The sequence below is a fragment of the Python bivittatus genome, unplaced genomic scaffold, assembly GCF_059951505.1.
Source record: "Python bivittatus isolate LINGU-HERP-01145 unplaced genomic scaffold, Pbiv_v1 ctg000360_np1212, whole genome shotgun sequence".
Classification (NCBI taxonomy): domain Eukaryota; kingdom Metazoa; phylum Chordata; class Lepidosauria; order Squamata; family Pythonidae; genus Python; species Python bivittatus.
The window spans coordinates 519,875-535,350 of NW_028277069.1; the positions used below are offsets into that span (position 1 = coordinate 519,875).

Consider the following 15,476-nt stretch of genomic DNA (forward strand, 5'->3'; position numbering starts at 1 on the left):
CCATTACACTAACTCATTTCTGAAACATCTCATCTCCACTTAGCTGGCATATGGATCCTTTGCCTCTGCTGGGAGAAATGGACTGAACCCTTCCTTCTTCCGTATGACCCTCAATGAAGACCACCAGGTCCAAGGCATTATTTACTTGCTAAAGAACTTTGGATGGACCTGGATTGGTCTCTTTGCTGACGATGGTGACAGTGCAGAACATTTTCTGCTCTCCCTGGAGTCCCTGTTCTCTCAGAATGGAATCTGTTCAGCTTTCACCCAAAAAATTCCACAACAGCAGGTACAAAGTGTGAACAGTTGGAATAAAATCAGCGAGCTGCTTGCAAGAATTCATCTCCATTTTACAGAGAGTAGAGCGAGCACATTTGTCATTTATGGAGATACCTCAACTATATGGTTTCTGAGTAACTTACTGCTTGAAGAACATGACAGATGTAATGAAAAGGCCTGCAGTGGAAAGGTGTGGATTATGACAGCCCAGATAGACTTTGCATTACTGACTCAACAGTTTGACACCATGTCGCATATATTCCAAGGAGCTCTTTCCTTCATGCTTCATTCCAGTCAGATTAGCGGGTTCCAAACTTTTCTCCAGCTCCTCAGACCTGGACAGAACCCACAAGGCAAGCTTCTGAAAGATGTTTGGGACCAAGCATTCAAATGTCTCTTTTCAAATTCAGAGCAGGTGGGAAAGGATATGTGTACTGGGGAGAAGAGCTTGGAATCCTTCCCTGTATCACATTCCGAAATGGCCATGAGTGGACAGAGCTACAGTATCTATAATGCAGTACATGCTGTGGCCCATGCTTTGCAGTCTGCAGGTTCATCAGGTTCAGCTTGGGCCAGTTCTAGGACAACACTGGGTAGAAAACGACTTTATGACCTTCAGCCTTGGCAGGTAATGCTTCAACACTATTTTCCGCGTTAAGCTTTTTATAGTACCATTAATGTATTATAATATATTTCATGGTTTAAAAGTAGGTAAATGAAAGCTGGGATGGGGGAATGAAAAATCAGTGAGGAAATATTCATGGAATTCTAGAGTTGGAAATTAACTTATAGATCATCCAATCCAGCCCCCTGCTTATCACAGGATCAGTCATTTCCTGATTGTTGGCTTTTTTAAAACCCAAAAAAAAGTGGGGGGGAGGGGAGGAAAAAAAAGGAAAATGTACAAAGAACTGAAGCAGAAGAACCCAACCTCTTCACATTTTGAAATGACATGTATTATTTTACATCACTAATGCAAAGGAACATAAACATGTAACTTACTTTCCCCAATGTTTTGAAATAACTTGTATCCACAACTACAGAAACTTTTAGTAGTTTTAACTACATGGAAAAAGTTTCAGGCTAGATATCAGAAATCAGGAGTCTGGTAACACCTTTTCAGTCTAACCCTTTTTGTTAAAAGGCAAAAATGCAGTTCACATAACCTTATGACTTTTAATAAAATGTTTCAGTCAGAGATTGTGCTACCAGACTGCTCCTGTTTTCTGGCTACAATAGATTAACACAGCTGTCCTCCTGGAATTGTTGGATATCAGAAAGAACTTTCTGGATGTATGAGCTACCAATGGTTAAAACAGATTTTCAAATGAAATGGTTGGATCTCCTTCAGTGGAGGTCTTCAAATGAAGGATGGATGGTCTCAGACATTGGATGGTCTCAGAGATATTCTACCAGGTACTCTTCTGAGCTGGGCATAAAATGCCTGGGTACAGAAGATTAGATTGAAAAAGGTGAGAAGCTCATATCTATATAAGTAAAACTTTAGTTTTCAGAATTCAAAATTTACAGAGAGGGGATGAAGAACGAAATTTTAGAAGAAGCAGTAAAAGGTGATAAAAATGCTCCGAAAATAACAATTCACTCAACAAGTATGGCTGTTTTATACCCCTGTTTTGATTAGCTCTTCTCCTAAACATGTGGCCATGGGAAGGAGTCTAAGAACAGAATGTATCCATCCATACCGCAATCATGTTGACAGTCTGTTTTTTGTCCCACTTTAGAATTGTAACGGATAACTCAGATATCATTGAGGACACAAAATTCAATCCCTTGCTCTTTCAAGAAACCATCACTTTTAGATGGGGGTCCTTTGCTCTTGAGCACTCCAATAAAGGGGAACACAACTCCTTCTGGGTCACTGGTTGCCCTTACTGTCAGTAAATTGCTTCTAATATTCCATTGGAATTCACAACTCCATGTTCTACATTTTGAAATTATATTCATGGTGCAGAAAAGAGGAAAGAACTGGACATAATGGGTGAATCCTTCATATCTTAAACTTTCCTTGGCTGTTTCCAGCAAGTTGAAAATTAAAACATTGGTGTATTCCTTGGTGTTTAAGGCCCCCCCTTCCCCCCCCCCCCCACTCCAGAGTCTTATCTCCCTCCTGTTCAAATGGCTTCCCACTGATTGCAATGGAAGGGATTATTCTTGACTATGTTGCAGTATTCAGACCATACTGGGTTAAACCGGCTTTGGGGAGGTTGATCAGACACTTCACTGTGGCCATGGGTGAGACCACCATCCCTTATGAATGAAGCCATATAATTATGAGCATATGGCTTTAATCATGTGCTCTGGACTCACATGCCTTCTCCATACACCAATGGAAGAAACTATATACCAACTTGATTTCAACATGGGTGGTGGTACCACATCCCTCCCCAGCAACAGCCCTGGAAAAATGACCTCCCTCCTTAAAGAAAAGTTTGTTTCAAAAAATGTCCTTTGTCTGTAATGGAATCCAGAATGATACCAAGTTTTGGGTAAGTGAGCAATCTCAGTGGAATACCCTTGCAGAAAATGCTTGGCCCTAAGTTTTGTGTTACTGCTGTAGATTATTTCAGAGGATTTCCCAAGAGTTACCCAATTTCTTGAGGGTTTGCACTGGGTCATTTATAGGCACTGCATATGCCTCATATCCCTACTCCTAGAAAGGCTACTATATTTTATCATTTGTTAATTTCTTTGTTCATTTGTTTCCTTTTCCACCAGCTTCACTTCTTCCTTCAAGGCATTTCCTTTAACAACTCAGCAGGAGAAACTGTGTCCTTCAGTGTGGATGGGGAAGTGGAAAGTGACCTTGACATCACCAACCTGCTCACATTCCAGAATCACACTTTCCAAAGGGTGAAAGTTGGAAGGGTCAATCCCAAGGCTGTGGGAGGAAAAAAAATCACTCTTAATGAGGATGCGATTGTGTGGCATCGAGCTTTGAACCAGGTGCACAATCTAGATTCCTTCTTTCATTGTTGGGATGGGTGGCATACAGTAGGTCTGGAAATCATAGGAGCATAAAACTGCAGAGCTGGAAGGACCATCAGGATCATCTATTCCAACCTTCTTCAATGTGCAGAAAAGCCATTTCAACTGCCATGAGTAGTGGCTGGCTAATCTTTTCTTCAAAACCTCTAGAGATGGAGAGTGAGATGTTTTGATGTTTATCTTGTCCATCTCCTTTCATATAGAAGCAATGCCCTGATGAATAAGAGCCCTGGACCATCTAGTCCAGCAGTTTGCTTCACAATGGCCAACCAAATGTGCAAGGAACCCCACTTGCCTCCCACCGGATGGCCTTCAGAGGCAGTCACACTGCAATCAAAGCTTTTAGGAAAGAACCAACTTCTATTCTCATTTTTTGTCCCATAATGTTCAGTGATCTCACAATGGTTGAAATGTGTCTCCATGTCCTGGAATTAAACACAACTTAGAGGAAGCAAAGGGGAATATTCTCATAATTTTGCAGTCTGATAATTGCAGTTATTTTTGTGAGAGTGCTCGTCAAGTTCTAAATTCAGTCACTAATTTGGATTGTTATCTTCTCCTAGAAAAACCTCATGCAATTTCCCCCTCCTCTAAGATGGGTGACTCTTTTTAAACTGTTCCTTTCAACTAAATGAGGATTAGCAAGTCCATGAAAGTTAAGGAAAAGTGTCCACACTCAATAAACATCTTGTTTTACTATTTTAATATAAAAAGTGTTGACCACAATCCCTCAATAAAAGTATACCATACAGCAATTTTAGCATATGTGGCAATATACATAGGTATATTTTGATCCTAAATTTCCTTTACATTTATGGATAGGTGGCCCCCCATTCGGCATGTAATGAATATTGCCAACCAGGTTATCAGAAGAAGAAGAAGGAAGGGAAGAAATTTTGTTGTTATGACTGTGCTCCTTGCCCAGAAGAAAAGATTGCAGCCCAGAAGGGTAGGTAATGCTGTGTAGATAATGTTCCACACAGTGACCATCATTTTTTTAAATATAATTTTTATTAAAATTTATGGGAAATTTAAAAACTACAGAAACACAAAAAGAAAAAGGAAAAAAAAAAAGAAATATGAAAGAATAAAAGAAAAAATGAAAGATAACAAAAGAGAAAGAAAAAGAAAGATATCTAACCAAGCGACTTCCGAGCTTCTTTACAGCAGTTACAGACATAGTAGTTACCATCTCCACCCTTCCAAATTACATATTTTGGTTCCCTTCTTCCCATAAAGAAATCCTTTTAATCAATAAGACCTGAAATCACCAGTTCATTTTTGTGCATTTTCAGAAAAAAGTTCATAAAGAGTTTCCAGTCTTTCATAAAAGTAATTGTTGTCCTCTCCATAATCAAACAAGTCAGTTTAGCTATTTCTGCAAGCTCTGTCATCTTCACAATCCATTCCTCCGTTATGGGTAATAACCATAAATTTTTTGTAAAATGATATTCAGATAAAATCTCCATCAAGTCAAGCTCCATCAAGTCCCTTGTCCCTTCATGGACACATCCATGTACTTTTCTTTGTGACAAAATGGAAACAGTTTGCCATTGTGTAGGGGACACTGAGATTTTGGGGTGGGATATCTTCCAGGCACTAACCAAGGCCATCAAGGGATTATCAGATAGCTGGACAAACTTTCCAACTTTGTTATAATTGCTCAAAATGTAAGATTATAGGATTCTGCTAAAGGGTTTGAACTATTCTAAATTCTAAAGATGAGGAATGAGTCATTCAGAATGTGCACTTCAGACATCCAAACCAGATATGAAGTATGTCAAAACTACTTGTGCATTAGATTTAATCTACATTTTAGAAGTTCATTGTGGTAGTTCTCTGATGAGTACTTGGCAGAACTGTGAATGAATGGAGGGATGCACGGATTCTTTTCTACAATCTTAGACCCTCAACCTATTGTCTTCCAGGCATGTTGGACAAACAGGGTCTAATCCATCCTCATCCACAGAAGTACCGGGGATGACTTTGGCACAGACTCTCTTTCTCCACTCGGGAGTCAATGTGGTGTAGTAGTGAAGGTCTTGGACTAGCTGGGGGGAAACCAATTCATTTGTGTCAGTTACTCTCCCTCAGCTTATCCTGCATATCAGAGTTGGAATTGTGGGGAAAAAAAAAAATGTGAGAATAGAGTATGATATATGCCACTATGAGATCCTGAATGAAAGGTGGGATATAAATTTAATAAATAGCATGATTTGATTTCCTGCTCTCAAGACTTGATATCATGAACATAGGAGCTGATTAATAATTTTTATTCAGAAACTCAATTGATTTTTGATAATCAGTTGAGAATCCCATTAAGTAGAATAAGTAATTAGAAGATGTCAGCAACAGCAGCCTTCAGGAAGAAATGTATACAAACAATCTCAGTGTGTCAGAATTGAACTGGAATCTGGTCTTTTCTTCCAGACATGAATGACTGTTTCAGATGCTCAGAAGATCACTATGCAAATGAGGACCACACTCAATGCATCCCTAAACTGATAACTTTTCTCTCTTATGAAGAACCTTTAGGAATCGGCTTAGCTTCAGCTGCTCTGGCTTTCTCCCTGACCACGGTCTTTGTGCTTGAAACATTCATTAAGCACAGAGATACTCCGATAGTCAAAGCCAACAACCGAGATCTCTCCTACACTCTCCTTTTCTCCCTTCTGCTCTGTTTCCTCTGCTCTTTGCTCTTTCTTGGTCAACCAAGCAGAGTCACTTGTCTTCTTCGACAGCCCACTTTTGGCATCACTTTCTCAATGGCGATTTCTTGTGTCTTGGCCAAGACCATCACCGTGGTGGTGGCTTTCATGGCTACGAGGCCAGGGTCCAACATGAGGAAGTGGGTGGGGAAAAGATTGGCCAACTCCATCGTGCTCTGCTGTTTCCTCTTTCAAGCAGTTATTTGTGTTGTGTGGATGGCAACCTTTCCTTCATTCCCAGATCTGGACAAACATTCACTCACCAAACATATCATAGCAGAATGCAATGAAGAGCCCATCATCATGTTTTCCCTTGTCTTAGGCTATATGGGGCTTCTGTCCATCATCAGTTTCATGGTGGCCTTCCTAGCCAGGAACCTGCCTGAGAGTTTCAATGAAGCCAAGTTCATCACCTTCAGCATGTTGGTGTTTTGCAGCATTTGGTTAGCTTTTCTTCCAGCCTACCTGAGCACCAAAGGAAAAGACAAGCTAGCCGTGGAGATCTTTTCTATCTTAGCCTCCAGTGCTGGCTTACTCAGTTGTATCTTTGTCCCAAAATGTTATATTATTCTGTTGAAGCCGGAGCTGAATAGCAAAGAACAGTTGACGAAGAGAAAGAATTAAGAAACTGATTGATTCATGAATTACCAGAACTTTGTACTCATTTATCCCCGCTGATGGTTTTAAATGTGCTGTTACAAGGAGCTGGAGAATGTTTGTTTATTTTAAAAGCTGAGGAACATTTGTACATTCCAGATCAGTGGATGTAAATCTCCTTCTGGCAGATCCCAAAACAACACAAAATGTTGCTATGTTTCCATTTTCTTTCTGAAGAACCTGTATTTTACTAAAGGGAAATAATTGTGGCTCTATTACTGCTCATATTGTGTAGAGTAGAGCATTGCAGAGACCATTAGAATGATGTATTTTTCTTATTTCCTTTTACTCTATCTTCCTTTTCCCTTCTGACATATTTTCTAACTATTTTACTGTATTTTTGCTTATTGTTTTTATTTGTATATGTTTTGCAGGCCCATGGTCTGTAAAGTTATTCAGTCATCCAATCAGTGACATACGTTTGTATTGGTATGGGAGCTGGGACTCATAGCATCTGGTGGGCATCAGGTTGAGGACATTTGTTTCTTCCTATAAATGTATTCAACTGATTTTTCTGGACAATGATTATAATAAAGTTTTGATCTGAGCTGATTTGAATGAAGACTCACAGGATATTGGGTATTTGCCATTATTCTCTATGCTTAATGACTTCTACAGAAATACATATTACAGATTGCTAATCTGTAGGTCTAGCATCCTTGTTGTGCTATCTCTTGACATGGTAAAGCACCTGTCACTGTGTTGCTTTAGCTGTGGTGGCTTTAGTTATCAGAAATCAATGCAACCCATTGGAGTCCCCTCCAGAAGGCTTCCTATCCATGAACATCCAGTATTTTTTGTGCCAGCACTCCTGGCTACCAGCCAAGAAGACTCCCAGCTGGATGCTTCCTATAGTCTACCAATATAGAGCTCAGCAGAACAGTAAGTGTCCTTTTACCAGTATCTTCAAATAGGAAGTTAACCCATTCAGTAGGCTTGGGACAGGTTTACATTAGGAATCCAATAAGAAAATGATGATTTCAACTGGAGATATGAAAGATACAGTGGGGTGGAATCCAGAGTTCTAAGCATAGCGTAGCAAGGAGAACATTAGACAGCTGAGGCTTAAAAGAAGTACTCCCAGCATATTCTCCCAAGAACTGAGGCCAGTAAATCAGCAGGGTTGAGTTTCCACCCAATGCAGAGCTGAAGCAAATGTTTCATTACAATTACTCTTCTGCTGACCTCTGATTTAGCAAGCCTCTCCGATCTGCAGAACTCAGCCCTCTGCTGTTGGTTCTTCATCATGTGCCTCTGTTAAGGCCTGGGTCGCTGAACTTCTGAGTCTGAGAGGCTATCACTGAATTGAAGCAAGGAGTCCAGGGGACTTGTTTGATCTCTTTTAACCAGCACTCCTGGAATCTCCTGGTCTTGGAATATTGTCACTTGATGCTCTTGCTTCCACTTGCTCCCTCCCCCCTCCTCATTCATCTGAAGACATGTCCAGCAGGACAATAATCCAATAAGCATTAACTATCAGTCTGGAGACCTCGCGTAAGAGGTGGATGGCTGCTTCTGGTCTTCCAGAAGCCCCTTCCAGATTCCTTGAGACAGTAGTCTAGTTGCACATCTGGAAAATAAGATATGGTGACTTGTCCCTTTCTATTTCACCATAGAAAGATGTGCAGCTTTGGGGGAGCTGAGAACTGTACTGACCTTTGAATAGCACAATGGGTTTTTATTTTATTAGTTTACTTATTTATAATGTTTCTGAACTGTCTCATTGCAGAGGGTGGTTGCACTCCAGAAAGTAGCCAGAACTTGTGCAACAATAACATCAAAGGAACTGGAACATTTAAGTTAAAGGTAACACATTTCATGCGATTGCTCACATGATCCCTCATTTTCTTTCTCATTAAACTTTAGAATTGTACAGCAATTCAGGGGAGGGTTCTAGGAGTTCAATCCAAGGTTTCCAGTTGCCACCTGAAGGTTTATACAGTCTAAAGGAAAACAGAGACTCACATACTTTTGACAGCTGCTAGAAACAATATGAACTAAAACCAACCTCCCATTTTAACTCCCATTTTTGGGGAGAAGGCCTGAAAGTTGTACCAAATGCAAAGAGTGGTATTTGACCAGGAAACTGTCTTTCTATTTCCACACCAGGATAAAAGAGCAATGCATCCACTGGTCTCTCTCTCTCTCTCTCTCTCTCTCTCTCTCTGTGTGTGTGTGTGTGTGTATGATAGAAGGGCAGATGGTTGACAGCAGTGCTCTCATTCAAGCTCTTCTCCTTTTCCACAGGCATTGTAAGGTTGCATGTATGGCCCATAACTTTCTTCCTTAAGTTGACCAGGAGAGCAATGAATTTGATTTTGGATGGTGTCCATAGTCAAATGCAGTGAATGACCTATCACTGTGTATGGCAATGTCTTGAGCTACCTAGGACTTCTGTTCATCTCTAATGTCATGGTGGGCTTTCTAGTCAGAATGTTGCCAGACACTTTCAGTGAAGTTAATTTAAATCTTTTCAGCATCCTGATGTTTTCCAGTGCTTTGCTGCCTTTTCTTCCCTGTTACCAGACACCAAAGACAAATCCATGATAGCTGTGGAGAACATTTTGGTTTTATTTGGGCCATTCCAAATGTCCACCTGATCACTTCAGACCATCTGTCTGTATCCCAGTGGGGACTGATTATAGCCCCTGATATCCCTCAATATCTGTTTCAAGCTCTTTTATCATCACATAATTATTGTATTTTAAACATGGGTGGACAGTAAGACCTGAGTGAATTACTATCAGTTTAGTGTGTGTGTGTGTGTGTTCCTGTGTGTGTGTATGACTAACCATAAACATTTCAATACATAAATAATTGTTTGGGGATACCTGCCTCCTCTTTTTAACAATCTTTTTAATATGGTCTCAACCTCATCAAGACCAGCCTGTGAGACTCCCTACAAACTTATTTATTTGTTTATTTGTTTAATGCTATTTACTCTTTATGAAGACAAGTTAACTCCATATTCAGAGAAAACAATATTATTAGTTCAATCTGGAAGGGGAATGTGGGTGGGGCTGGTGAGCATGTTTACTGGCAAAGCCATTACTTTGACTTGACCTTGGTTGATGCAGTTATCTTCCCTGTAATTACTGAAACTACCATCATTTATTTTTCTTGGCTCTCTCGAGGTGACTTTTAAAGACCACGATAAAACAATGACTGAATGTGTGTGTGTGGTGGCTTAGGAAACCTTGCACCATTGACAGCTGGAAATTGAAAAGTGGAGTGAAGAGTCCTACTCAGTTAAGATAATCAACCACCTGTCCCCTTTCCTGATTTCCACATTTGTGTCTTGCAAATCTCTGGTGATTTCCCTAGACATGCATTATGCTCCCTGCTGATAAAGAGGGAGATAACAAAGAAGGTGGTTTCCTCTTGATGATCTCTACTTAGAATCAAAGAATGCCAGAGTTGGAAGGAAGTTTAGAAATTACATAATCAAACCCACTTCATACAGCAGGATCCATTGCACTTCTCTGGCAGATCAACATTCATCTTCTGTTTGAAGACCTCCAGCAAAACAGAATTCATTACTTCCTGTGGAAGCTTTTGAAGAATCTAGCACACATTGTATGATGACAGAGATGTGTCTCGAGAGAGGAAAGAATGTCCAAATGGTGCAGCACATGATATTCCTACTTATGTTGCCTCACACAGTGTGCAAAGTAATGGGTAGGACGGAGCCCATCTCTCTTCCACATGAGTCCTATCAGCCTGGAGATTATGTCATTGGTGGGATCACATCCCAGGTTCTTCCTCTTTCTTCCATGAATTCTTTCCAGATTTCTCCTTTAACAGAATATACCCAAAGGTAGGACATTCCTTGTCACTGAATAAGGTCTACTGTTAATAACAATAAATTTTCATGGAAACAAATTAGTGGGAAGTTTTTCTTTTCTTTTTTAAAGTCCCCAGTCCAAGCTATACTTATTGTGTTTCTTGATTGTATCTCATCTGAATAGTAACTACTAATGATCTAAAATTTACCACAATTGTGCCATGACCCTGGGATGAGGTTAGAATTTCAGTAATGTTTGAAATTATTAAATAGCCAATTTAATCAACCTTGAGTCAACTGTGACTTCTGGCAACCTGATTAGTTTGTGGTTCAGCTAGCAACAAGGCAGACATGACTGCCATTTCATTTTTTCTGGGACTTCCCCCCCCCAGTCTGGAGTACAATTCTAGACTACAATTTTCCTGGTGATCTCCTGTGTAATCAATCTGGTTATCCAAAGCTGGCCTCATTTAAAGTCTCCCTCCAGTCCATTTCCTAGCAGCCCAGCCATTAATTGTTATTTTTGGGCACAACTACCAGGCAAGGTTAGCTAGGCTTGGCTGAGAATCATGGTTTCCTTTCAGAATGGGCAGGGTGTTGTAAATAGTAAATGTTGATCCTTTTGGTGTTTTCACATGAAATATGTATGTAGCTCTATTTTCAGAGGGATCACAAAATTTTACCAGCACAATTTAGCCTTGGCATTTGCCATAAATGAGATCAATGGGAATCTGAAGATTTTGTCCAATGTTACCCTTGGATTCTCCATCGTGGACAGCTACTGTCATGAAAACCTGTTCTATCACAGTGTTTTGCAGCTTCTCCTCAAGTCACAGAGATTTGTCCTCAATTACAACTGCAACTCCCAGAAGAATGTGATCGCTGTGATTGCAGGATTAACTTCCGATATCTCCTTCCTGGTGGCAGACATCTTAATGATGTATAAGATTCCACAGGTCAGGCCTCTGTAGGATGGGGGGCCCTTGAGGTGTTTTTGTTTGATATATTTCCCCATTCTTTTCATACGTTATATGTATGGCAGCTCCTAAGTAACGCACAGCTTGCTGGAGTAGGGCTGGTCTATTTCTCGTTCCTGCTCCCATGTTGTTGGACAAGCACTGCCCTTCTCTTATCTGATACCTATTGTGTTCTACCCACGTCAGGTATATCTTTGTACCTGTGTGTGTGTGTGTTTGTTACAGGGAGGGTTGTTTATTCCTGACTGCTCCTGAGATAATTTCTCCAGGATTCATAATATTTTCCTACACCTTTTCTCTAACTGTTTTCAACTCTCCATTACTTCCCTAATCTTAATCTATATAATAGGAGATTTGTACTGTCTTCTGAAATCAGTATGTTCTGATAGGGAATGTTTCTCATATACCCCAACTGTTGCGCTAGAGAAAAAGGGAAGAAAAGCCCAAAGCTGCAGAATTTTCAATCTCTCCCTCTCAAGTAAAACTGCAGACAGGCGTTTTGTCTGTTAAACAGCTGGTGTTAGCAGCTCCTGAGCAGGTTCTCTGCTGTATGTTATGATCTTATGGTGTTGATGTCCCTAAGAAATGCTTTTGGGGGTCCTTGTTTTAAACATATGTCACATTGCATGTACCCATACATAGAATGTAGCATTCTTACACTGTAAAGAGAGCAGACCAATAGGAAGTTTGGATACCATAACATCTTCAGTGACCCAGATATGGGGCACTTGCAATGTTTTTGTTTCAGTTGTGAGCATCTCATTAGGCTTTAAATGATGCTCTAGCCTGGGAGCCCATCCCTGCACATGGGTGAGAATGTGAGCACAAATCCCATAGTTGCTTCCATTTAATTCATGATAGACCTTGAAAAATACAAAACCAGAAAGCAGAGATTTATGACTTGAAACCATCATGCCATAATTTCATTCAGTTTTGAGGAGATCTGTGACCAATGGCTACAGATGGGCCTTTCCACTTGCCTCTTATGCTCTGCAGGGCCAAAGTCCTTATTCCTACAGTATCACTGATTGTAATGTCTGCTAATAATTTTGAAGTTTTTTCTTTGCCGTACTAACCGGCTTTGGTCAAAAATGTTATCCCTTATTTCCTCAGGATTTAGAGCACTTTTGTAGTTATATCTCCTCTCCCAGTTTCCCTCCACACTCCTTTTTATGAGGGCCAAAATTTCCCACCATCTGGCATAACTCTCCCCCACAGATGGGACTGCCTTATTTCTCCAATTTGCTTGCTCCTGTATATTTTTTTGTAGAGTCAAATTTTGTTATTTCTATTCCAGCTGCTTCTCCCAGACTTTTAGTTCTTGGAACAAGGCAACCAGTAAACACCAAGAAATGGTCTACTCCTAAAAACTGTCTTCAGGCCAGCAAATATATCAGGCTCCTCTGTGAAAGTGTTGCTCTAAGGGTATCCTGCATTGAGCAAGGAATTGGACTGCATGAACTTTAAAGTCCATTTCACCCATAGGATTCTATTTCTAAGTACCTATAATCAGGCAGGAACTGTCTCATCAGCAATGAATTTAAGTCACACTCTACTTAAGGCCAGCAGAGACTGCCAAGATAAAAGTATATCACTTCACAAATGAAGCTGTATCAAAAATATTGTGGCCACACTCTTCACAGAGATGTGCAGCACCTTCTTCTAACTAATTTTTGAAACATCTCCTCTCTTCTTAGCTGGCGTATGGATCCTTTACCTCCAAAGGGAGAAATGGACCGAACCCTTCCTTCTACCGTATGGCTCTCAATGAAGACCACCAGGTCCAAGGCATCATTTACCTGCTAAAGAATTTTGGATGGACCTGGATTGGTCTCTTTGCTGATGATGGTGACAGTGCAGAACATTTTCTGCTCTCCCTGGAGGCCCTGTTCTCTCAGAACAGAATCTGTTCAGCTTTCACTCAAAGAGTGCCTCAGCGGGAGAAACAAAAGGTGAACGATTGGAGTAAAATCAGTGACCTGATTGGAAGAATTAATCTCCATTTTACACAGAGCAGAGCAAGTATATTGGTTTTTTATGGAGATACCTTGACCATGATGTGGCTGAAAAACTTACTATCTGAAGAATATGATAAATGTAATGAAAAGGCATGTGATGGAAAGGTGTGGATTATGACAGCCCAGATAGATGTTGCATTCCTGACTCAACCGATTGATACCAACATGGATATGTTCCAAGGATCTCTTTCCTTCATGCTCCATTCCAGGGAGATTAGTGGCTTTCACACTTTTCTCCAGCTCCTCAAACCTGGCCAGAGCCCACAAGACAGATTTCTCAAACATTTCTGGGAAAAAGCGTTCCAATGTCTGTTTTCAAGTCCCAAGCAACCAGTAAAGAATTTGTGTACTGGAGAGGAAAGTTTGGAGTCCCTCCCTACATCCCATTTTGAAATGGCCATGAATGGCCACAGCTACAGTATCTACAATGCAGTTCATGCTGTGGCCCATGCTTTGCAGTCTGCAGACTCCTCTCCAGCCAGTTCCAGGACAAGGTTGGGTCTCCAAAGGCTTCAGCCCTGGCAGGTAATGTTTCAACCCATATTTTCCACATACACCATTCTATAACACTATTAATGTTATTAATACCATTTTTCCCTATACAGGAATGAAAAATAGAAAAGCGAAAGTCGGGGGAAGGGGGAGTGGAAAATCAGTGGGGAAATGTTCATGGAATCCTTAGAAATAACCTTGTCCAACTCTTGCTTAGCACAACATCCAACATTCCATAATTTTTTCCAAAGGGATTTTTCTAACGTAAAAAATAGGAAAAATTGGGAAAGACTTGAGGGGGGGAAAAAACCCAAACATCTTCCAATATTGAAATGAAGTATCTTCTTTTAGATAATTAATGCAGCACCAAGATATGCATATAATTGTTCATTTCCCCCAATATTTTTGAATAACTTGTAACACGATCTACTGACATGTTTAATAGTTTTAACTATAAGCAAATAGGTTCAGCCTAGAGACCAGAAATTAGAAGTCTGGTAGTACTTTTTTTTTAGACTAACATATTTTATTAAAAGGCATAAGGTGAAGCTCACAAAAACGTGTGCCTTTTGATAAAAATTCTCAGTCTGAATAGGTGCGTATGATTTTGTGCTCCAATAGAATAACACAACTGTTTCCCTACAATAGCCACTTATCTGGAAAAAAAACCCTTTCTGAATGTGAAGTCTCTCCAAGCCACAGCTGCCACCTGTTCTTCCAGCAGGAGCTGTGAGTCCAAGAGGACCCCCATATTGTGCCCTGGTCTCCCTGGAACCACCGGGGTGAAACAAACACAGCCACTAGGTCTTGTCAGGACTGAGGCTGAGTGTGTTCCTTTCCACCCAGGCATGCGGAGCCTCCGGACACTGGGTCAGGACATTTAAAGCATTCCTTTCAAGGGGGTCTCCAGGCTTTCTTGAGCACCTCCAATGAAGAAAGCCCACCTCTTATCTGGTTGACTGGTTTCCCTTAGTCTTGGAAAGTTTCTCCATCAGAACTCCATCAGAATCTTCCTTCTTGTGACTTATATCCACCATTCTGGGTGCTGCAGTATTCATGGAGTGGAGAAGAGGAAAGAACAGAAGATGAAGCGGGAAATCCTTTCTTTCTCAAGCTGTTCTGGTCTTTTGCCAATAGGGTGAATATGAAAACAGTGGTATATTCCTTGGTGTATCACTATTCACCTTTTCTGGACCTTATCCCCCACTCATTCAAGTGGTCTCTAGATCATTGCAATGGAAGGGATTAATCTAGACCTGTTCTGGAAAGGGTTGAAGATTTCAGAATAGCCTGGGTTAAACTGCCTCTGGGGAAGTGGATCATGGGCTAGCCATGGGTAAGGCCACCATTCCATGTGAATGAAGCCGCATAATTATGGACATATGGCCCAAATCATGCAGTCTCTATACCCAACTGCAGGAATCTATTTACAAGCTTGATTTCAGTATGGTAAGGTACATGGAATACACTTGCAAACATTACTTGGGACAAATGTCTGCCTTAATGTTTTAGACTAATTTATATGGATCCCCAAGAGTTTCAACAAATGCATTAG

At 40.6% G+C, this 15,476-nt stretch overlaps 1 protein-coding gene across 1 annotated transcript; it reads left to right on the forward strand.

The window, feature by feature from the left end:
• Window positions 1-4,125: 4,125 nt before the first annotated feature.
• On the forward strand, window positions 4,126-6,825 carry LOC103062477 (vomeronasal type-2 receptor 26-like). The gene is made up of 3 exons (XM_025170076.2): window positions 4,126-4,234; window positions 5,716-6,606; window positions 6,740-6,825. Exons 2-3 carry the CDS (start codon window positions 5,718-5,720, stop codon window positions 6,823-6,825), a joined length of 975 nt encoding a protein of 324 aa, XP_025025844.2. The 5' UTR covers window positions 4,126-4,234; window positions 5,716-5,717.
• The last annotated feature ends 8,651 nt before the right edge of the window (window positions 6,826-15,476 follow it).

What these genes read in the sequence shown, in the direction of transcription:
- LOC103062477 (XM_025170076.2), top strand. Translation starts at nt 5,718, where the DNA reads ATGAATGACTGTTTCAGATGCTCAGAAGATCACTATGCAAATGAGGAC. An exon ending in CAAAGAACAGTTGACGAAGA is followed by an intron (nt 6,607 to 6,739) that starts GAAAGAATTAAG and finishes GAGGAACATTTG; the next exon opens with TACATTCCAGATCAGTGGAT.